The 22,806-nt window shown below is 37.9% G+C and overlaps 2 protein-coding genes across 2 annotated transcripts; both read left to right on the top strand.

Annotated features, from left to right (window-relative positions):
* Window positions 1–8,795: 8,795 nt before the first annotated feature.
* On the top strand, window positions 8,796–10,084 carry LOC145017580 (small ribosomal subunit protein eS10z-like). The gene is made up of 5 exons (XM_078975584.1): window positions 8,796–8,920; window positions 8,994–9,042; window positions 9,133–9,412; window positions 9,506–9,644; window positions 9,825–10,084. Exons 1-5 carry the CDS (start codon window positions 8,918–8,920, stop codon window positions 9,918–9,920), a joined length of 567 nt encoding a protein of 188 aa, XP_078831710.1. The 5' UTR covers window positions 8,796–8,917; the 3' UTR covers window positions 9,921–10,084.
* Window positions 10,085–10,771: 687 nt separating this feature from the next.
* Window positions 10,772–13,553, top strand: QC (glutaminyl cyclase). Its single transcript, XM_078976234.1, has 10 exons — window positions 10,772–11,190; window positions 11,563–11,619; window positions 11,947–11,982; window positions 12,186–12,250; window positions 12,363–12,426; window positions 12,506–12,623; window positions 12,705–12,802; window positions 12,949–13,019; window positions 13,089–13,168; window positions 13,236–13,553. Exons 1-10 carry the CDS (start codon window positions 10,792–10,794, stop codon window positions 13,346–13,348), a joined length of 1,101 nt encoding a protein of 366 aa, XP_078832360.1. The 5' UTR covers window positions 10,772–10,791; the 3' UTR covers window positions 13,349–13,553.
* Window positions 13,554–22,806: the final 9,253 nt, after the last annotated feature.

The following is a 22,806-nucleotide window of genomic DNA, read 5'->3' as shown; positions in this document are numbered from 1 at the left end:
TTTAGAGTTATGTGCCAGTGTAATTGTATGCTATTTATTTTGTGAGATTTATTGTGATATGTGATATGCATGATTCTGAGTTATCAGAGTTAGGACCTTTGGGTCCATAGAGTTAGGACCAGAGGGTCCACAGAGAGTTGGGACTAGAGGGTCCCACTAAGACACACAGACCAGAGGGTCTATAGAGTTATAGCCTTGAGTGTCTAATATGTGTTAGAGTGGTATTTTGGGGAACTCACTAAGCTTCGTGCTTACAGTGTTTTGTGTTATGTGTTTCAGGTTTCTCAGGTTCACGGGACGGCACCGGCTCGATTGTACACACCGGGGGAAGCGTTTGTTTGAGGATTATGGTTTATCAATTGATTGAACAAAAGAGTTATGTATTGTAAATTCAACAAATGGGATTTTTATGAAAAGCGTTAAAGAGGTAAACTATTTTAATTTTCAAAAAAAAAATTGTTTGAAAAAAATTACGGTGTTACAAGTTGGTATCAGAGCCTTGGTTTGAGGGATTCGGATGCACCTTCGGGTAAATCTGGACTCAAGCTGAGGAAGTACGAAAATTTTCAAAAGAAATGATTTTCTAAAAGTGAATAAGAGTTCAAAGAGGAAGCGAGAAAGAGCAGTGTGTACAATCAGCCAGAGCCCAAATGGTGATTTCCCAAAATACCATTACTTTTGTGTTATGAGATATTTATGATACATTTATAAGATATTATGCATGGTAGAGACAGGCTAGGTATTCCATATCTTAGGACTAGGGTGGACTGATTTGTGATGCCTTAGTCTAGGAGTTGTTGTTATATGTGATGTGCTTTTGAGTATGAGTGAGAGTATTCAGTTGGAATCCTTTAAGGGGATTTGAGTAGAAGAGTAATCTAGAAGAGACGCCTAGATGAGTATTGTGGTGTTTATCGAAGAATAGTTAGAACCCGCAAGGGGCAGAGTTGTAGAGTTCGGTGGTACCTTGAGAATGAGCAGAGTACCTTGAGAATGAGCAGAGCAAGCGGAGTTATCATCCAGAGTGAGCTCTATGTATTCTTCGATGCCCGAATGCTGCTTGCTTCGTGCTTTGTGGAACTCTCGATGATGGGAGTCAACTACAAAGTGAATATGATGATATTCAGGAAGTAGATGACTGGCATCATTAGGAGCTCTTCAGCAGCTGATGGCGGAGAAGTGGGAGCGACCTTAGCCAGATGAGTACGCTGGTGGAGTAGAGCATTTCGCTGAGGAGCGAGCACGCATGGCAGAATTGGTGAACGAGAAGGTTGCGCAGCTACTTAGGAGCTCTGGGACAGTCCGTGTGGAAAGTATGGGTAGATGTGTCAGGTAGTATGGGCCCTACTACCGAAATAAGAGGACCCATACTCGATACAGGGAGTATTCTGAAGGTTCTAAGTAGCATATTAAGGAGTGATTTCATGGTTCGAGTACCATACATCGTAGCAGATTGAGGACTGATGTCATGGTTCGAGTACCATACATCGTAGCAGATTGAGGAGTGATGTCATGGTTCAAGTACCATGCATCGTAGCAAATTGAGAAGAGATGCCAGGGGCTGAGTACCATGGTTTCTTAGCAGTTGATGCTTGTGATTCTCCGGTTGTCCGATCAACATTGATTGATAGAGTTTGGACGCGATGGAGTTTTAGGCCCGAGGGCCATGAATGAGTCCGTAGAGGCATCCCTTGAGAGGGAGGTCGGGAGCATTTCAGAGTATTATTGGTAAGATGTCAGATGTAGTCGCAAGACTCAGGGATTTGTAGAGAAGGCATTTATGGGGGATTGCGGCCTGAGTGAGCGATCAGTCAATAGAGGAGATGTCACCTTCTGTGACCTGATGGGTGTTATTTATGTTTCTGTGGGAAACCGGAGAAACGTGAGATTTTAGTTTTGGGGTATAGGAGTAAAACCCTGTAGGTTGACATTGATGTTGATTTTTCCACCAGAGTATCAGGTAGCATGTATGCCGCGTGGAAATGATCTACCATGAGCAAGTAGTCACTGGGGACTGAGATGGTTAAGGACCACATTACACCCTAATTGAGTATAGTAGGGCGTGTGGTGGCGGTATCATCGGGTAATCCAGTCGAGTATATCAGGGCGGCGGCTCTTCTGTCTATGATGGATATTGAGTATGGGAGTGGAGACCCTGTTCTTGTGATGATTCAGGTGTTGAAACTTGGGTTAAAAAGTCGAGGATGAGGAGTACGATGAATTATTGTTTCATTCTAAGAGTCAGTGATAGTACTGGACAATCGAGATGTTCGGTATTAGGATGGTATGAGACTTTGAACAACTAGAGTCAGTCGTGATGAGAAGTTCCTAAGGATTTCTTCTGAGATTCAAGGTATTTGAGGTTGCTTGATCTCTTTAAAGGAGATTATCAGGCGTTGCGTAGCACCTTCCAAGGGCGGTGCGATATTACTAGTGGAAACAGTTTGTGGGATGGTGTGTGCATCAATTGGTGATGGTTCGAACCCTAAGTGGGGGAGAACCAGGTATTTTATTGAGGGAACCAGATATATGTGCAAGAGAGGGTAGGGGTTGGATACAGAAATCTGCAGCTCGAATTCATAAGGCCAGGGTCATTGGTGATCAAAGAAAGGTGCAGAGCGAGATAATGCATGTGGTATGTGTCTGAGGAAGGATGGTCGTCTCCTCAGCAATTGGCCAATGGTCAGGAATCCGGTGGTGGCCAGGGCCGTTTCAAAGGGAAGACTCGTATCGATGGTATGGGCAGTCGAGGACTTCTGGGTCGAAGTATGGATTATTTATTCCCTTTTTAGGGTGGATAGAATATTATCAAGCAACCAACTCCCGGGTCGGTATGTGTATACTTGCTTGGATTTTGAGCAGTAGGGGAAAGGGTTTCAAAGGATCATCAGCGTGTTCTGAAGCGTTAGCGCCTTCTTTGTATTCCAATTGAGTGTTTGAATACACTCAAGTTACGCATTGGGTAAAATGAGGAATTATTTATGGAGTTCAGAGAAAATGTGTTGTTGTATCTATATAGTGCTGGGAGTAGGAGATCTGTGGTTAAGGCAGGACATCGCGATGTTCTGTAACGGTGTTCCGTGGTGACCGGGTATCATGTTCCGATTTTGGAGTTATTTAGAATATTGAGTTGGGACGACTAGTGGTGTATCATGTATTTTCAGTTCCAGTGGGAGCCCTTTGGGTATTGGCATCAAGATGGATTATTTAAGAAAGTGGATCTCAGCAGATGTAGGTATTTTGTTATAGCGGTTGCCGCCGGAGTCTGTGATGCATATGTGGGGCAAGTATGTGTAGCTATCTATGATAGTCTACGAAGCATGAGTTAGTGGGCGTAGTGTGTCGTTGGGATGAGAATGAGAGCATGGGGTGAAGCTACGGGGAGCCGTAGTATTCACTAGTCAGAGGGTGTTGTGATGCTACGGGGAACTGTAGTACTCACAAGTCAGAGAGAGGGAGTCGTGGTACTATGGGGAGCCGTAGTACTCACTAGTCAGAGGTTGTCGTGTTATTGCGGGGAGCCGTAATGCTCACTAGACGGAAAGAGAGTGTGATGTTGGAATGTACCCCGATCAGGGTATGATGCAGAAGAGTTTTAGGCTTGAGTAGCCTTAGTATAGAGTTTTTGGAGCCTAGTGGTTGAACCAAGGGTGGAACTGGAGGTCAGAGTTGAGTCGATCCTCGATTGGATTGTATTTTTTCGTATAAGGAAAAGAGAATTTCGTGACTTGTGAGTCACTTGGCCGGGATAGTGGACACGGGGAGGAAGCTAGTGAGATATTTTGGATCATGTAATAGATGATCTTTGGAGGTTCAGCTGTGGAGTCAAAAGCTGACTAGGTACTCAGTATCGAAGTGGGATATGAGAAATAGGCTAGAGTTTATCATGGTGATGTCTGGGGACACTTCACGGCGAGCGGACGATTCAGACGCTCGAGGACATGCTTCTAGCATGTGTATTAGATTTCGGAGGGAGTTGGGACACACAGTTACTCTTGGCTGAGTTTTCCTATACAACAGCCATCATTCGAGCATTGGTATGCCACCCTTTGAGCTGTTGTATAGGAGGAGGTGTCGGACCCCCATTTGCTGGGAAGAGGTGGTGCATGGACCTGAGAGTCCTTGCGAGCAGATTCAGAGCATGTATGATACATAGAGTAACATTTACTCTACGAGGGATAGTGTAGAGTGGGGTGTGAGCACCGTGGCACTTGTCTAAAGTGGCAAGGTTGACAAGTAGATTTCCTTGGGTAAGGAAAGAGAAAGGTAGGTAACTCCGGGAGGAGTGTTGGTTCACGGAAGTGAAGGTAGTAGTGAAAATGGATGGTTAAGAGTAGGGTGGTTGAACACTGTGTGTATGCCAGTGGTATGGAAGTGCATCCGGGTTGGGTGTTTATTGAGGTTGCGGAAGAATCCCCAGTTGTTTAGAACCAGAGGAGTTCAGAAGAAATGCAAGGATAGAGCCTTAGAATTAAGTATGGTTGTGATTAGAAGATTATGTATATAGTGGTAATTCATCCTGGGGATGTTTGATGGTATCATCAGTATGTCGGGTTTTTCCATCCCGAGGATGTAGAACATGCTCAACATGTGTATGCGATTACAAAGGAGAGCTCAGGAGAGAGTTGTTCAGGAGCTAAAGGATGGGTCATCCTGTCAGCACGGAAAGAAAAGAGTTGAATTCGGATTGAAAGCGGGATGAGTTCCGGGAGTGAATTCAATAAAGGTTATGCTAATCAAGGAAAGGGATAGCATTTTGGTACCGGGTCAGGACCCGGTGGTCCGGGGTGATGTCTAGCTATGTAAGGGTCAAGCGATCATTGTGATTTGGAGCGAGTGAAGTATCATGGAGTGGTACACGGTTGATAAGTGTGGGTATCAGAGGATGAGGCGGTGGTCAGGACACCGCAGGGGAAGAGTTAGGTTGTGGTTTCGGTGGTAGTGTTTTGAGGAACCTGGTTTGGTTAATGCCAGGTGGTGCATTGAGAGAGTAGTTTTTGGAGTTGTGTTGCTGTAGGCTTCGAGGATGAAGCCTAATTTAAGTGGGGGGGGGGGGAGTTGTAACATCCCAAGTTCAGGGGTGCAAAGTTCAGGGTTTAAAGTGAAAATGTGAATGATCAACTCGGCGAGTCCATGGGTAGACTTGGCGAGTAGGGTCGCGATTCTGGTCGCGTGTCTAGTGGCCAACTCGACGAGTCGGTGGCTGGACTCGGCGAGTTGGTGTTGTGTGGAGAAAACCCTAATCCTAGGGATTTGGCCCTATATAAAGAACATAATACCCTCTCCCTAGCCTCTTTTCTCTCCCTTGAAGTCCAAAAACCCTAATATTTGTTGTGAGAGAATTAGAGAACATTTGGATCTTGAAGGAGTGTTTGTTGAAGAGATCTTTGAAGATTAAGAGGCTTGGAGCAAGGGGCTTTTCAAGGTTTTGACTTATTCTTCTGTTGGAGCCTTCTTTTGAGGTGATGATTCGTTTCTTGAGCTGTTATCCTTCTAGATCTATCATTTGTGGGATTTTTGGGTGTATATCTAGTGCTATCTTGAGTTTGGAGGTTAGATCTGAGGTTGCTACCTCAGATCTAGAATAGTGATGATCCAAAAGAGCATAAAGTCCCTGTTCAAGAGCTGTTGATGAAGTCTTTTAGCCCCAAGCCTTAGCCCAAGAGTGTATTATGCTTAGATCTCCTTGGATTCACGTAAAGTTTGCCACTTTACGTGATGGATGGCTTGTATAAAAGTAGATATATGGATTGGAGACCCTGCATGGCTTGGAAAGCCTCTGTATGGGTTAAGAGCTAGTGGTACTCGGCGAGTTGCATGAAGATAGGAAGAAACTCGGCGAGTTGGTTGAAGATAGCCTTGGACTCGGCGAGTCTGGTCTTGAGGTCCTAACCTTTTCTGGTTAAGCTGAGAATCGGTGAGTCAAGGGATGACCCAGTGAGTTGAGTACGGTTTGACTCAGAGTTGTGGGACTCGGCAAGTCTTGGGGCGACTCGGCGAGTAGAGTCAGTCAGGAGGGTTGGCTTTGATCTAGGACTTTGAATTTGACCAAGAGTTGACCAGTTGACTTCCATGGGTATTTTGGTTGTTATTAGTATTTATTGGTTTCGGTGATTTAGTGATGGAGTTCATGACGGTGGTCGGAGCAGCGTGATCTTGTTCTTCAGTCGGCAGTAGTAGGTGAGTCTTCTCACTATACTTTACCTAGAGTGGTAATATAGTTATGTGACAGAGTTATTGTATGTTATATATGCTATGTGTGGCACTGCATTATTTCTATGTGATTTATGTTGTGTGTATATTAGAGTTAGGACTGGAAGGTCCACAGAGCTAGGACCAAAGGATCTACAGAGTTAGGTTTAGAGTTATGTGCCAGTGTAATTGTATGCTATTTATTTTGTGAGATTTATTGTGATATGTGATATGCATGATTCTGAGTTATCAGAGTTAGGACCTTTGGGTCCATAGAGTTAGGACCAGAGGGTCCACAGAGAGTTGGGACTGGAGGGTCCCACTGAGACATACAGACCAGAGGGTCAACAGAGTTATAGCCTTGAGTGGCTAATATGTGTTAGAGTGGCATTTTGGGGAACTCACCAAGCTTCGTGCTTACAGTGTTTTGTGTTATGTGTTTCAGGTTTCTCAGGTTCACGGGACGACATCGGCTCGATTGTACACACGAGGGAAGCGTTTGTTTGAGGATCCTGGTTTATTAATTGATTGAACAAAAGAGTTATGTATTGTAAATTAAACAAATGAGATGTTTATGAAAAGCGTTAAAGAGATAAACTATTTTAATTTAAAAAAAAAATTATTTGAAAAAAATTACGGTGTTACAGACGTAAAGTGAGGATAACGAGAATGTGTAATCGGGTTATTGTTGGTTGGTGAAATTAAATATAATTATTTATCGTGGGTTGAAAACCCTATATGCTCACCAGGTTCCCAAGCCTGACCCACTCAGTTTCTTTGTAGGTAGTGGCGCGAGAGCATAAGTTGGAGAATTTGTGAAGATGTTTTTGTTTATACACCAGTAGTTGTATGTAATCGTGTAAGGTTTATGTTTTATTGTTATGCTTTTGTGTCTGTATCGGAACATGACATCCCGAGTTTTGATAAATAATGAAAATACATTTCTTTAAGAAATGCTTTAATAAACCTTATTTTATCATGTACTGTTTTGGGGACAAATTCCGCAACTCTTTTAATTAAAGGATTACTCTGAAATTATTTCAAAAACATAAACTAAACTGGTCTTTTCTGACCGTGATTTTGGGGATGTCACAGATTAACATTTGGAACATCTAAGTGCTAACCGTGATGAGGATGCAAATACCAAACTTCCTCTTGATAAATGAAAGTTTTTTTATTTTTATTTTTATTTTATTATTATTTATTATTTTCTTTGCTATATGTCTTTTTTCCCTTCATTTTGCCACATGTTTTTTTCCACTTGTTATTTTTTTTAGGTTTTTTCATTCTTACATTAAATTTCTAAAATGTACGCTTATATATATGGAAGGTTCTCATTCTATTCATGTAAGTTATCATTTTATTAATTTGAAAATAAATTCACATAAATGTTACAAACTCATTTATTTACTTTCTTTTTTCAATTACTTTATAAAATGTTTAATGTTTACATATCGATATTAAACTTTTTATTTTTAATAAACCCGTGTAGTTCACAACTAGTTATAATACTTTACAAGAGAATGCTAGTAATTGACAGTGAACTTCCATCCTTAAGTACCAAATTGGAAAGTTATATGAAATCAAACATTTTTGGTCCATATAATTTTAAACACATTAAAAACCCTTCCATCGATATGTATTGAACTATATTAGTCAAATTCATGAATTAAAATATCGAACAAAAATTACATCGAACGGATTTTTTTTAAAACCCTAGATATTTTAGTTTGGTTGAAAGAAAACAAACTATATATTTTTTTTATTTTCAATCCCCATATCATATGATTACTAACCATCTAAGCTTCTATGATACTTTTAGAATATGTTTTTGTCCTACAGACATGATAATATCAAAAAAAGTGAAAACTAACCTCTGAATGGAAGTATGCATTATGAATGATTACTTAGGTGTTGTTTGTTTGTTTTTTTTAATAAAAAAACCCACTTCTGACCACTTAATTGGTGCGCCGCGCAACACACACACAACACTTGGCCCTTCGCAATTGTTTGTTTTTTCAGAATGCTTATGACTTAAAAAGTGTTATGCGTGTGCTGCGTGACGCAACACTTGACATTCTGCTTCAAACCTGTTTACCTTACCTTAACTTATTGCAGTAGTCTGTAGAGGTTAAAAGACAAACAAACTTTTTATTACATGCTGCAGCCGTTTGGTCCCCCTCTGCTCTTACAGAGGGTTGTAGAGATGGTACATAGACTTCAGATATTTTCGCTTCGAAAAAACAAACAACACCTAAATAAAATAACAATGATGCAAAATATTGTCTTCACTAACTCTCATTAAAAAAAAAACTTGCACCCATGAAAATATCAAAACAACATGCCTTTCATTTGAGCATAATACATTATTAATACCCAAAAATATTTAATTGTCACCTTCAACATAATCCATTTTAATTATTACTACCTAAAGATTATAATAATTTTATTTCTAATAGTATCTTTAAAAACGTTATTTAGAAGTTAGATTTTAGAACTTACCCATAATAATAAGTGAAAGGCTTTTCTATTTTCTAACACTAAACACTAAGAAATCCAGCCACACTTAATGGGCCATGCGAAATGGGCTTTAAGGTCAGTGGCGCAGATCACACCACACTTGATTAATATTCCTTATTTATGAACATCAACATAACTAGGGTTTCCGCTGCTGCTACAAAGAAGAACCCTAACCCTTCCGATCATCCATTCCCAATCCGCAATCATGGTAAGTCATCTTCACCCATTTTGATATTCTTACGAAACTACGTGACTCTAATCTCAAATTAATTATTATTCAGATTATACCCGAGAAGAATCGTAAGGCCATTTCCAAATACCTCTTTCAAGGTCTAAATCCCTCTCTATTTACGTATCTGAAGCGTTTTTAAAGCTATTCCATGATATTTACAGTGATTGATGATTTTAATGTGTATACAGAGGGTGTTTGCTACGCTAAGAAGGATTACAATTTGGCGAAGCACCCAGACATCGATGTACCAAATTTGCAGGTGATTAAGCTTATGCAGAGCTTTAAATCGAAGGAATATGTCCGCGAGACATTTGCTTGGATGCATTACTACTGGTATCTCACCAACGATGGAATCGAGTTCCTCAGAACTTACCTCAATCTTCCATCTGACATCGTACCTGCTACTTTGAAGAAGTCAGCCAAGCCCCTCGGACGTCCGATGGGTGGACCTCCCGGCGACCGTCCCCGGTAAATATCTTTGAATCTGTTCGTTCACCTCATTGTCATCAAAAAGTTAATGTTTTTGGTTCCCTGATTTTAATTTTATGATTGAATTTTCAGCGGCCCTTCTAGATTTGAAGGTGATAGACCAAGATTCGGTGACAGGGATGGTTATCGCGGTGGTCCAAGAGGGCCTCCTGGGGAATTCGGCGGTGAAAAGGGTGGAGCTCCGGCCGACTATCAGCCTGCTTTTAACAGGGTAACCACTATTGTTTCTCTTCACTCTTCTGCAATTGAAATCCAAATCATGATAGATACTTGGTTATAACTTGGGATTGAACATCGGTTTTAATTCATCAGATTGTTTACTTCTTTTTGATACTTTTACAATAATTCATGATTGTTTCATTTGTTCTTATTGAAACTGTAATATGTGCAGGGTGCTGGAGGAAGACCCAGCTTTGGCCGTGGTGGTGGTGGATTTGGAGGTGGTGCTGGTGGTGCACCTGCACCACCAAGTTCAAGTTTTTCTTAAAACATTAGAATTTCATAGTTTTGGGTTGTTGAATCTTTAAATGTAAGGATTAGCCGAATGCTATTGTTATAGTACTTGAGTTGTGTTATTCGATAATTTTGTTTAATCGTGGATTTTGTTCTTTATTTTTGTGATCTGAATGCGTTCAAGGATATTCATATTGACGTTTTATTTTGTCTAAATGTTGCGATATCTTAGCAAGTGTTGTTGTGGATGTTTTTGACATGATCAAAAACGGCTTTTTGTTCGGATTTTTATGGATTCAGTTTTAGTAATGATTCTCCCTGTAAATCCAAGTTTATTAAAACGGTTTTTGCCTCTTTGAAATGAACAATTGGTTTATTTTATTTTATGCATGCGATTTAAACTTATCTAAATTTCGGATAATGAAGTTGCTTAATGAGCTACTTGGATTTGATTATTGGACATGAATTTTGGGGACAAGTTGAGGAATTGGATAAAAGGACGTCTTTCTTGTGAAGTTGCAAACAACAGTGTAATAGGACAATACAAAGCATCAAGAACCGTAATATCATCAAACCAAGTCTTTCATGGAAACCAATATGTGTACATTAACAATTTGTTTCCGATCAAGTTTATTTCTTATTCCACTATATGGTCAAACTTTTGTTCAAGCTATTGGTATAAGAAACAACTCATTGCATGAGTCTAAATCCACCAATATATAGTTCTTTTGCCCTAAATCATACTATTTAGTGATATATAATTTAACTTTGATTTATAAGTGTAAATTTGAAAATGATGGAAGTTAAAATTAACAAGCATGTTTCGTTTTATTGCAATAAAAATACAAAATAGTGAGTAATTAATATTATAAATGCTTAAAAAACAGAAAAAAGCCAAGTGAAACATGGAAAAACAGCCGCCGAAGCTACTCCTCACCGGTCATTGGAGCATTTTAGCATTGTTCAACAACCCCCGAATCAGATCGTCTTCCTCGTCTTTCCCCCAAATTCCCAAGTCAAATGTCCAACTCCACATGGCTGCCGGATCCTTGAGAAAGAAAGCTCATGGTAAGCGATCGAGCCTCGTTAAATCCCAACAACCACCTCCAATGCCTCTCTCTTCTAATTCTCCTTTTCGAACCAGAAAGATCGTTTTCCTCGTTTCAGTCGTCTCCGCGTTAGCCGTGATTGCCCTTTCTTGGAATACCTGGAGTTCCTTCAGATCCACCGACGTTGTCTCTGACCAAATTCACTCAATCGAAGTCGTCAACGAGTTCCCTCACGACCCTGCTGCTTTCACTCAGGTTTAATTTCTCATTTAGGTCTTTCGATGTATATGATGATTGTTCATTTTAGATATTGGATTTCTTCTTAATTACTGCCTTCGATTCCAAACCAGAGCTATACAATGACTCTGGATGTCAATTCAGTTACTTTTTCACTTCAATATTGATGCATGTTATCAAAATTTTATACAAAAACCGATCTTCATCGCAAAATACAGTACATAGCATAATGTCTTGGTGCTGTTTATAACATCTACATATTGATTGTGGATTCGATAAGTATCAATTTTAGCATTCTGAAGGGAAAATGCAGATCTATTTTGGTAATGGAGAACAACTGGTAAGCATGCGGTAACTAGCGTCTGACATGAAGCCTTGGTTTGCTTTCAGGGACTTTTGTATGGAGGGAACGATACATTATTGGAGTCAACAGGCCTCAATGGACGTGTGAGTATCTATTTCATATCAAATTAGCAGAATTCTCATACTCTGCATCAGTTATGTCTAGATGCTGAGCATCACAAAGTCATACTGTATCTTGCAAAGGCTAAACAGTTGAAATTAGCTTGTTCTACACATACAGATCATGTGTCAAAATGACTCAATGTCACACATTTAGGATGCTGATAATGAACATGCTGTTTTCAATATGTATCTCTAGTTTCTTTTCCTTGAGTGTGTTATATGGTACTCTTACTACTTAAACTGTTAAAGTCTACATTATGTTATCAGCTTTTGGTTCCTTCACTGACAGTTTCTTATTCTGTTTCAAAGTCATCAGTTAGGGAAGTTGATCTTCAGACTGGAAAGGTACATAATGGTTTCCCTAATGTTATAATCACATTACATTGCATTTTCATTTGATAAAACATCTTTTGTTCCAAGGGTTTTATGTTTATATTTCTCAAATAAAGATAATAAAATGAATCTCCAAATATTTAGGGAAAATGAATCAGATATCTGTAACTATAATGTCTGAAACTTAAACTTGATTCTGTTCTTTATATTCCCAGATCAAAGCCCTGCAAAACATGGAGTACTCTTATTTTGGAGAGGGTTTAACTCTTTTGGATCAAAGGTCAGTTATTTTGCAACTTAAACTAATCTGCATCCTTTTGTTAAACCTTCATATAAAGAGTCTTGTTGTTGTTGTGAAAAATGTTATATGTTTAATGTTTGACTTTTTATAGGTTGTATCAAGTAACTTGGTTGGAGAACACTGGTTTCATATACGATCGATATAATTTAACCAAAGTTTGTACTTCACATTTATCCCTTCATTTAAAAAAATCAATATCCAAAATTAAATTCTATCAATTTTAATTATAAACAGTTCAAAAAATTTACTCATAATATGAAAGATGGCTGGGGATTAGCAACAGATGGAAAGGTTCTCTTTGGAAGTGATGGATCCTCTTCTTTATATCGCATCAACCCTCAAACAATGAAAGGTTTCTATAATATTAATTAATTAATTAATATTTTTTTTTCTTCCTAATTTAATATTCTTTATATTTCTCCAATTGATGCAGTTACAAAAGAGCTGGTGGTGAAATATAAAAGCTATGAGGTGCATAACCTCAATGAACTAGAGTACATAAATAATGAAGTTTGGGCAAACATTTGGCAGGTATATTTTTATTATTTTATCATTTAAAAAATAAAATAAAATAATGTTAATATATATATATATATATATATATATATATATATATATATATATATATATATATATATATATATATATATATATATATATATATTTTTTTTTAACAGAGTGACTGCATAGCTAGAATCTCACCCGTAGATGGAACAGTGATCGGATGGATTCTCCTTCCTGAATTGAGGTATTTACTCTTTATTCCTCCTTTCCAATTACCTCCGGAATCACTGATTCCATTGTTTTGTTTTTCTAGAGAGGGATTAATCGCATCCGGAAACAGAATTGACGTGTTGAATGGCATAGCATGGGATGTGGATAAAAAACGGATTTTTGGTAAAACAATTTTAATTCATAAATCTATTTTTTATTTTTATTTAACATATAATTTGTGTTACTACAGTGACAGGGAAATTCTGGCCGAAGCTATACGAGATAAAACTGCAGCCATTGAGGAAACGTTTGCGGGCACCTGTTGAACAAATGTGCTTGCGGGCCCCAGTTCATTTCAAATGAAGTGAAGTAAAGAATTAATTTTTTTTTTTTTTTTTTTTTTTTTTTTTTTTTTTTTTTTTTTTTTGTGATTTTGAGTAGAGTTTAGTTACAGTTGAGGAAGAAATCCCATAAATATTATGATAATATTGTTATATTATAGGTCACGTTTAGTAACTAAAATACCTAACTTCTATCCGAATCATAGAGAGACACGTTTTATATTAAATTCTGCAAATTAAACCGACCAAAACTCGATAAGCTAATAAATAAGTGGAGTATGAGGTGACTTGTCACCAACAATGTCATAAACTTTTGGTGGTGTTAGGCGAGGGAAGTGCAATTTACGCGATTAAAACTATATTTTAAAGACATTTTTCGTACAATTTATGAGTTGATTCTTATATTTTTAATGCTCTATAGTCCATCATGAGTTTGCTATCCAAATAATGGAGGATTAAATTCCATCTCTAATAGTAATAGTGGAATTGGGTGATATGAACCCAAATCTTTATGAGTTGTACACGTGCTTTAACGACTTACACATTAACTTCTAGATGCATGTATGGATTCAAATACATGAAATCTTAGTTAATCCAACAGGGAGTGGTAGCGAAGATGATGGTGGTGGTGCTAGGGTGTGGTGGGTGGGGTAAGGTAGGGTTGGGTAGTGGGTGCGGTAGTAGCGGTGATGGTGGTGGTAGTGGTGGGGTAATGGTGGGTTGGTGATTGCAGTAGTGATGAATGTGGGTGGGTATGGGGGTGGAGGTATTGGGGCTTAGGAGTGGGTGCGTCGATAGTTGGTGGGGTGGGTAGAGGTGGAGTGAGGTGTGTGTTTATATTTTAGAAAAATATGGAAAACAATAATTATCAATTTTCTAAATTTTTTTAAGTTCTTTGTAATTTTGGAAAATAGAAAGTTTTCATTTCTATGAAATTTTAGAAATAAGTAAACACATTTTTAAAATTCTCATTGTTTTAGATTTTTTTCTTTAGAAAACAACTCATTTTCCGTAACTAAACGCACCATAGGTCTTTAATCATTTTTTTATCGATCATCATTTATGGTCATTCATGTAAGTTTTATTGACAAATTGACCATCTATAAATTTGATCCTATAACAAAATTAACTTATATTGACACATTTGTAAACCTAACATATGAGAATGATTTTAGACAGAAACTGTAATTATTTAGCCATATTGCTATTGAACCACAATTGAAAACAAAACATTGAAATCAACCGTTTTATATTAAGTAAGAGTGACAAATTTGTTTATGCATATTGCTATTAAATCAAACATGATATAAAACATTGTTGAATTTTATTCAAAAATTAGTTTCAAAAACAAGATTTTAGCCACGGAATACTTGAGTCTTTAGGCATATTGCTATTAAATCAAACATGATATAAACAAGTTATAACCAACCATGGATCTTCTTGCAAAGTTTCGAAAGAAAACAAGCACAAAAAAGAAGAAGAGTTTAACAATCTTTGTAGACTTTGAATCCTCAAGGGGAGGCTTGGAAGTTGATGGAGAATGTAGAAACTTTGAGACAACAACATGAAACAACTTGATTTAAGATGCTAGACGCTAGTCTTGTGTAGAACTCTTAATCTCTTAAGCTTTAAGTTCATAACCAAAGTATGAACTTCAAGAAAGTATAAGCATGCAAGTAACTTCTATCTATTCTTTGCAAGAGAGAAAGTGATAGAGGTAGAGAGCATTTTTGGCAATTCCTCTAAGAGTGAAGAACCAAATGCAAGTCCTATGTCTTTATGCATAAAGTGAAAAATATTAAGCATTAGGTATAAGCACTTTAAGCAAACATGTCTCTGCATCATTATGATGTCCATGCATGTACTCTAAATTTCATTTCTTTACATTATACAAATAAAGAAGCCATTCTCCCTCAATAGACTAGCTACAGTTTTTAAGAATAAAAGATAGTCAACATTTTTATAAATCTTACAACTAGTTTATAAGTTATAAACTTTAATCTTTTGGTAAAGGACAAAAAAGATTTATATAGTCCAAAATGTTGTGCATGACATGTTAATTCATACCCTATGAAATAATGTGTTACTTGTCATTTGAAAATTTATTATTTCCATGAAATAATATCTTCCAATAAATTATAAGAGTTTATTGAATATTTATTAAAATCAATTTTTGATAAGTAGTTAATTGTATCAAGTTGTTGTTAATGTGACCCTTCGGATCATATGTTAATTAGCAATATCACTTCAATATGACTCTTGAACATACTAGATCTTTCAATCTCCCACTTGTGTAAGACGCATATTAGACTGATATAGATAGTGGTGAACGTCTAGCAACATTTCAATGCCCCCAACAACATATGACTTAGTGTCATTCTATCAATACCCAATTCCCCAAAAGCTTAAAGCTACTATTGATGTACAAGGTAAGTACAAATATCATGTTGAACATGAGGTACAGATTGCAATCAATCTCATATGTGTTCAACTTTTGGTAAGGTGCCTTATATGTCTAACTCTCAACACATAAGAGGAACAAATCTCATCTTGACTACATATGCCTCTTGCATAGTTCAGAAAATCCTTAAAAATGGCTTTTATAACTGTCCAGTTAAGGACCAACATTTGACCATATCAAAGCACAACTCACCCTACACTTAAATCTCATTATGTATCTTAGGTGTTAATGATACACAGATAATACCTTTTAATCAAGTATCACTCATGATAGCGATCCATGAGGTGATCTTGATGCGGGTCAGTTCATTACTAGTTCTCTGACAAGTACCTATGAAACTTGGTTATAACCATTTGCCTACTTTCATCTAGTGAGAGTCAACCAATTCAATTCGTATTAGTCTTACTTCATAATTGCTCTCATAATTATAATGACTATGAACCTTTTAGAATAATAAGATTATTCATGGATTAAAGATGTTAATATAGAACACAACAAGTATTGATGTTAAGATCATATACTAGTATATCAAAACAACATATAATAGTTGTTGTCACAATGTTTCAATATCCGAATACTAAATCCAAATCAAAATCCCATTTCTAGAATAATAAAGTCTTACAACTGAAGTGTGACCATTCATACTTAGATCAAAAGAACTTTATTAATGGTTTGGCTAAAATTAATTTATGTGAATTCTGCGAATACTTTCATCTCCATATTTTACTTTATTCTAGGTATAGTTAATCATCTTAGAGAATATGATTGGTGTTCTTTCGTTACATAAAGTCTCTTAGCTTGATTAAGTATACTCTTGAAGTCACAAAGATTTCTATGTGGTCCTTGAATGACAAAAATCAACATGGTTTTTCTAGGAACTCATTTATCCAGTCATATTTGATCTCAACTTCTAAAGCAGTGTATTCTTATTTTGTAGTATTGCAACATCCATAAAAATCAGGACAAATTTAAACTTTTTAAAAACATTTAGAAACCAACAGTTATTACCATTTACCAATTTGTTTTCAAAACAATTCTATATCAGAGTATCCCATAAACATAGTCATAAAAGGTGAGGAGCTGTACGATCACGCCTTTGCCTTCCTAAGATCACCTGATGTACTTAAAACAATAAACTGAAACTATAAGCCCGAGGTTTAGTAAGTTACCCCCAAAATACCGATACACATACAATCCACATAACAATATCAACAATATCATAACATAACAACTGAACAGAACAACACGTAACGGTTCCACAGCTCCATATACTGGAATACCCCTGGGCTCACAATGTGAATCTGGAATGCCTACCGGGCCCTTAGCTCACATCTGGATGGCCATCGAGCCCACAGTACGAGTCTGGAATGCCTACCGGGCCCTCAGCTTGTATTTGGAATGCTCCCGAGTCCTTATTATGAGTCTGGAATGCCTACCGGGCCCTCAGCTCATATCTGGAATATTCTAGGGTTTGTTGGCTACCGTATGGAGCAGTACCACCTCAACCCATCCCACATAACATGTCGACATGTCACATACCTAATGCACACACAGATAATCATACAATATCACATGTAGTCCTACAGATCTACCAGACTAGTATATCAACCGGCATACATCACTAACTCATGCTCAACATATCAATAACTACTAGAATATAAAATCAAATGAGCCGACCTTAGTGCCTTAGACCCCTTAGTACAGTGAGGATAACTCACCTCAAAATGCTGAAGTCCCGTAGACACAATCCCAGCTGCTGGATGATAGATTCACGAACTGTCAATATCAAAAAATCACCCAATTAATAATTGGGTTCCAAGCCCAAGGTACAACTCATACTACAAAAGCCCAAAAGCCAAGTAATGGGCTAAAGCCCAACATATGGACCAATTTTCCAAATTGGGCACAAACCTTTTCATGATCATAATTAAAGGCCCAACTACTTAGTCCAGTCCAAACATTTGGAATTTCCAATGGCCCAATATCATATAATCATCCATGCCTAAACTATGGCCCATCCACGGCCCAATTTTCCAAATTGGGCCCATACCCTCATATGGGCCTTACCCTAAGCCCGTCAGCATATTCTAGTCCATATGATTATTCTTGAATGACCCATTAATAATACAATTACCAAAGCCCCAAAGAAAGACCTAACACAAAGCCCAAGTGAAATTAGGGTTTCACATAAAATGACAATTAGGGTTAAGTGTTTCTCACTTAACCCATTAAGAACTTAATCCATTAAGTCCCTTACTTTACTAAATAAGTCATATGGTGTGATTGGGCTTAATATAAAATTCCATTCCAATGACCCAAATGTGGGTTCAGATAAGTCCAAGCCCAAAATCCAAAAATTAGGGTTTTCACATAAAATGCTGATTAGGGTTAAGTGTCTCTTACTTAACCCATTAAGGACTTAATCCATAAAGGACTTAATCCATTAAGTCCATTATTGCCTTAAGTTAGTTTCCCAGTGATTATTATTTAATATTTCAAGTTTATTAAATAATTCCGTGTGTGTGTCCCGATCAATTTCCACAAGTTAGGGTTTTATGCTCTTAGGGTTTTCCAAACCCTAATATACTAGTTCATTAGTCCATTGGTTGGGCTTTTAGGTTACATTAGGCCTTATTGGCCCATTAGGGTTCCATTGGGGCTACTAGGGTTTCTTTGGGCCTATTAGGGTTTCATTGGTCCCACATTGTCCAAACATCCCTTAAACGAGGTCCAAACGCAATCAAAGCACACCGCCACCCAACACAACAGTCGATGGCGGCAGCCACCACCTTACGGTGGTGGTTTAGACTCTTCTTTATTCTGATATGGTTATAATTTTCAATACGATCCAAATAACACCCATGCTAATAAACACACACATACACCTAAAGTACACAAAATCACACACACAACCACCTTCCATGGTGGCTGGTGGCGACAGAACATGGCAGCAAGCGGTGACCACCATGGCTAGCGGCTGTGGTGGGTCTTTCTCTAATCTACGACAGCAACAACTTGCACAACAGTAAACACACAAACACACACACAAACACAACCACTACCGATGGTGGCAACGACGTCAACGAAACCAGAGGGTGGTCTCGGGGCAGCGGCGAAGCAGTTAATGGCGGGTCTTCAATGATTCGGCACCCAAGAGCGGCAACTCCGGTGGTTCACGACCTACCTTCATTATTTGTTCCACCTCCAACCTTCGGTGGATCCCCAGAAGTTAGTTACGTTCCCGGTAATGGTTGTGTCGCTACGATGGCAAAATAACAGGTGGCGGATGAGGGTTTCCATGGTGGTGATGGAGGCTGAAAGGCAGTTTAACGAGCAACGACGACAACCATGAAATATGGTCGCTACCATCCTCTTAGCGGTGCTCAACGATTGGCAGCAACCACAACCACGTTCTGTGGTTGTCGGCGACAATGGAACAGTAGAACGAGACGTGCTTGCCAGCAGCAAGGTCCGCTGATGGCCTTTGGTTGATCGGAACAGGAAGGAGTCGAAGGGAGATGCGGCTGGATGAGGGAGAAGAAGATGGCGGTTGAACGAGTGTTGCTAGGTTTAGGGTTAGGACGAGGGGGCGACGGGTTATAAGTCCCGCACACTCTCAAATATTGGCTCATGTTATCAATTTCAATCCCTCCTCTATAATTCTTCTCAATTCAAATCCTAAAATTTACCATTTGAACCCTTCCTTCCATAAATCCTTACGTATAAGGCCCGTATAATACCAAACACACCATGACTTCTAAAATCCTTTTCAAATTAAATTCCGAATTACACTTTAACCCCCGAAGATTCAAATCTCGACATTTGGCTTCTCGAAACCAACACCCCACTAATTATTATTTGATTTTGAATTATAATAATAGATAATAATAATAATAAAATTACTTCTCGAGGTTCCGGGTTTATTATTAATTATCCTATTTTAAACAGGATGTTACAAGTAGATTGTATCCTTATGTTTTGCTTGGACCTCATTCCAACTAAACTTACTCTTCATTCCATAATGAAGTCATAATCCAATTATAATTCATAATAATCTATATTTGTTTAGAAATCATAATCCTATGTAACTCTTTACATGAAGATTTTATTCTAAACTAATTATATCATATAAATTTTCTTAGTTCTTCTTAATTACTCTTGTAATGACCATAAAATTCGAGCCAAATTAAAACATTTTAATTCATTCAAAAACCATTAAGTTCATACATTCATTTTCAAAATAGTTTAAACATCAGAGTATTCCCCAGAACCATATCATATAAATCAGAAAACATGGCGAGCAGTACGATCACGCCTTTGCCTTGCAACGATCTCCTGAAGTACATGAAACAAAACACTGAACTGTAAGCCCTAAAGCTTAGTGAGTTACCCCCAAAATACCAAACACACATAAACATACTCATAACATATCGCAATTAGAACAACCATGCACATCGGGTCTACTATGGGACTGGTCCGCCGCACGAGGCCTTCAGTCTACCTGGTCCACCCTCCGAGTCTAGCCATGTATATCGAGTCTACAGTGTGATTGGTCTGTCCTCACCGGGCCTTCAATCCGCCTGGTCCACTCTCTGAGTCTACAATATGACTGGTCCGCCCGCACCGGGCCTTCAGTCGGCCTGGTCCACTCTTCGAGCCTCGACACGTCTGGTCCGCCCTCTTGGGGCCTTCAGCCTATCCGGACCGCTCGTTGGGCCTTTAGAATATCTGGTACGCCTTGGGTATGTTAGCCTATAGCACAAAGCAGGACCCGCCTCAACCCAACCCCCGTTAAAAAACCATGTGCACATAAAACAATTAATCACGTAACAAATCCTTAACCAGACAAACAGTCTAACAGATCACATAGCATATCAACATCCTAACCAGGATTCTGACCTAACCGGTCACGAGCATAACATTAACCTATATACCGGGTACCGACCCTAACCAGGTTACTAACATAACACCATCCTAAATACGAGGATGCAGATCTAGCAACAGCTAGTATACAGTCTACAACTACTTAACTAGTAATTTCCAGAGTTCAGACTCTGGTCTTGCATACAATATGCCAAGAGCCGCTCCCTGGTCTTTTATGCATAATGCCAAGGGATAACCCATGGGTATTACTATAATACATAAACCAAATGGGCCGACATTGGTGCCTTCGACCCATAGAATAGTGATGAAACTCACCTCGATTATTGAAGCTCACTGCATGAAATCCCTAACTACCGCCATGATGATTTCCCAGACTAACAATTACCGAAACAACATCCAATTAGCAACTGAATTCCAAACCATGATCCATAAACCACCTTGGGGTAAAATGACCATTTTACCCTTAGCCCATCAAGACTTATAACAAAGGCCCAAGCCTAAAACTATAAGATCCATAAAAACCCATTAATGACCTAATTTTCCAAGTTGGGCCCAAACCCATGTGGCCTTACCCAAAAACCCAATAAATCATAGTCTAGTAACAAAATCTCAGAAAACCCAAAGGTTCCATAAGGCTCAATCCTATTGGACCACAAAGCCCAAAACGATAGCTAGGAGTACACAATGGTACGCAAGGCGTACCACAAAGACCTCTATATGTGGGGCGTACTCCGTAAACTTCCCAAGATTTATTCATGACTTAATACGTTAATTCCTTCCATAATGAACACATAATACCTTCCATCTAAACTCCTAATGCATAAAGTCGACACCTTTATGCATTTGCATGACCCAATGAGACCCAATAACCATTTTAATCCATTAAAACTCAACAAGAACATGCATGGACTATATCTAAGCATCAAACAAGCATTTTTATGAACTTATAACCTTAAATTTGCCAAGAGTGGCAACTCAAAGCTTCTGAAGTGGTGTCGAACCACTAGATCTTGCTCATGAGGTCAAAATGGAACCAAAAACCATAAAATCATAGATCTCAATTGTTGGATTAATGTCTAAGTCCATAACTATAATTGGTAAGACTTGACCCGACCCGACATGGTCCATTTGGGTTGCATGGCATCAGGACAATTGGATAGACAAGATGAGGAAAAAGGATACTAGTGATTTATATTAATATATTATAAGTTCTAATATATTAATATAATCATATTATTTAATTAGTATTGATCAAGAATTAATTTATAATTAATTAAGTAATCAAAAGGAACTAATTAACTATGGACTCTTAGATATATATATGTGTGATGGGCCAAGTTCATTTAAGGTTGACCTAAGCTTTCATGGATAGTCCATGGAGTGCTTAACCCATGGATCATATGAAATGAAGGGTCATGGGTTTTACCCTAATCTCCACACTATATAAAGATGTTCTTGATTGGTGAAATGGTACTAGTGTGTGTACACAAAAGGGCAAGGCCGATTTCACTAGAGAGAACCAAAGTATCCTTATTCTCAAGGTTATTCCAAGTGTTCATGGTGTTGTGTGAACCTTTTGAGGTGTCACAATTGGGGCACTGGGCATTCAAGCTTTATGAAGACAAGTTACATAAAAAAGGTATGTATTCTATCTATTTTATTACCAAAGTATCAAAATATTGTATGCTAGATAGGGTAATACCTTGGAATATTCATATTTTCATGTATAATAGAGAAAACATAGATCCAAGGTATTTAGGTTTGCATATACACTTAGGAGTGTTAGAATGCTCAAAACCCAAAAGTGGTATTAGAGCCATGGGTTGTTTTCTGTTATATTGATGCAAATGTTTTATTTTCAAAGTTGAAAAAAAAAAGGAAAAAAAACCACGAGGTTTGTCAAAATTTAAGATAACTACTTGTTTTTGTGAAAAACTAAATTATTTGTAAAATTTGAATCATTTTCTATATGAGTTGAATTAGGTCAAATTTAGTAAAAGATAAAATGATATGATTATTTTATTAGTTTTAAAAGTTTGATCTAAAGAGTGTTTTTTTTAAACCTCCATAAGTTATGGATATGAAAAGGTTTTAAAAAAATGGATTCAAAGTTTTTATGGAGTTACAAAATTTGG

Source organism: Lactuca saligna, chromosome 9 (genome assembly GCF_052625555.1).
Source record: "Lactuca saligna cultivar CGN05327 chromosome 9, ASM5262555v1, whole genome shotgun sequence".
NCBI classification, from domain to species: domain Eukaryota; kingdom Viridiplantae; phylum Streptophyta; class Magnoliopsida; order Asterales; family Asteraceae; genus Lactuca; species Lactuca saligna.
This window is presented reverse-complemented; position numbering and strand designations above follow the sequence as displayed.

What these genes read in the sequence shown, in the direction of transcription:
- LOC145017580 (XM_078975584.1), top strand. An exon ending in TTCCAAATACCTCTTTCAAG is followed by an intron (nt 9,043 to 9,132) that starts GTCTAAATCCCT and finishes ATGTGTATACAG; the next exon opens with AGGGTGTTTGCTACGCTAAG. An exon ending in CCTCCCGGCGACCGTCCCCG is followed by an intron (nt 9,413 to 9,505) that starts GTAAATATCTTT and finishes TTGAATTTTCAG; the next exon opens with CGGCCCTTCTAGATTTGAAG.
- QC (XM_078976234.1), top strand. Translation starts at nt 10,792, where the DNA reads ATGGAAAAACAGCCGCCGAAGCTACTCCTCACCGGTCATTGGAGCATT. An exon ending in TTGATCTTCAGACTGGAAAG is followed by an intron (nt 11,983 to 12,185) that starts GTACATAATGGT and finishes TTATATTCCCAG; the next exon opens with ATCAAAGCCCTGCAAAACAT. An exon ending in TTTGGGCAAACATTTGGCAG is followed by an intron (nt 12,803 to 12,948) that starts GTATATTTTTAT and finishes TTTTTTTAACAG; the next exon opens with AGTGACTGCATAGCTAGAAT.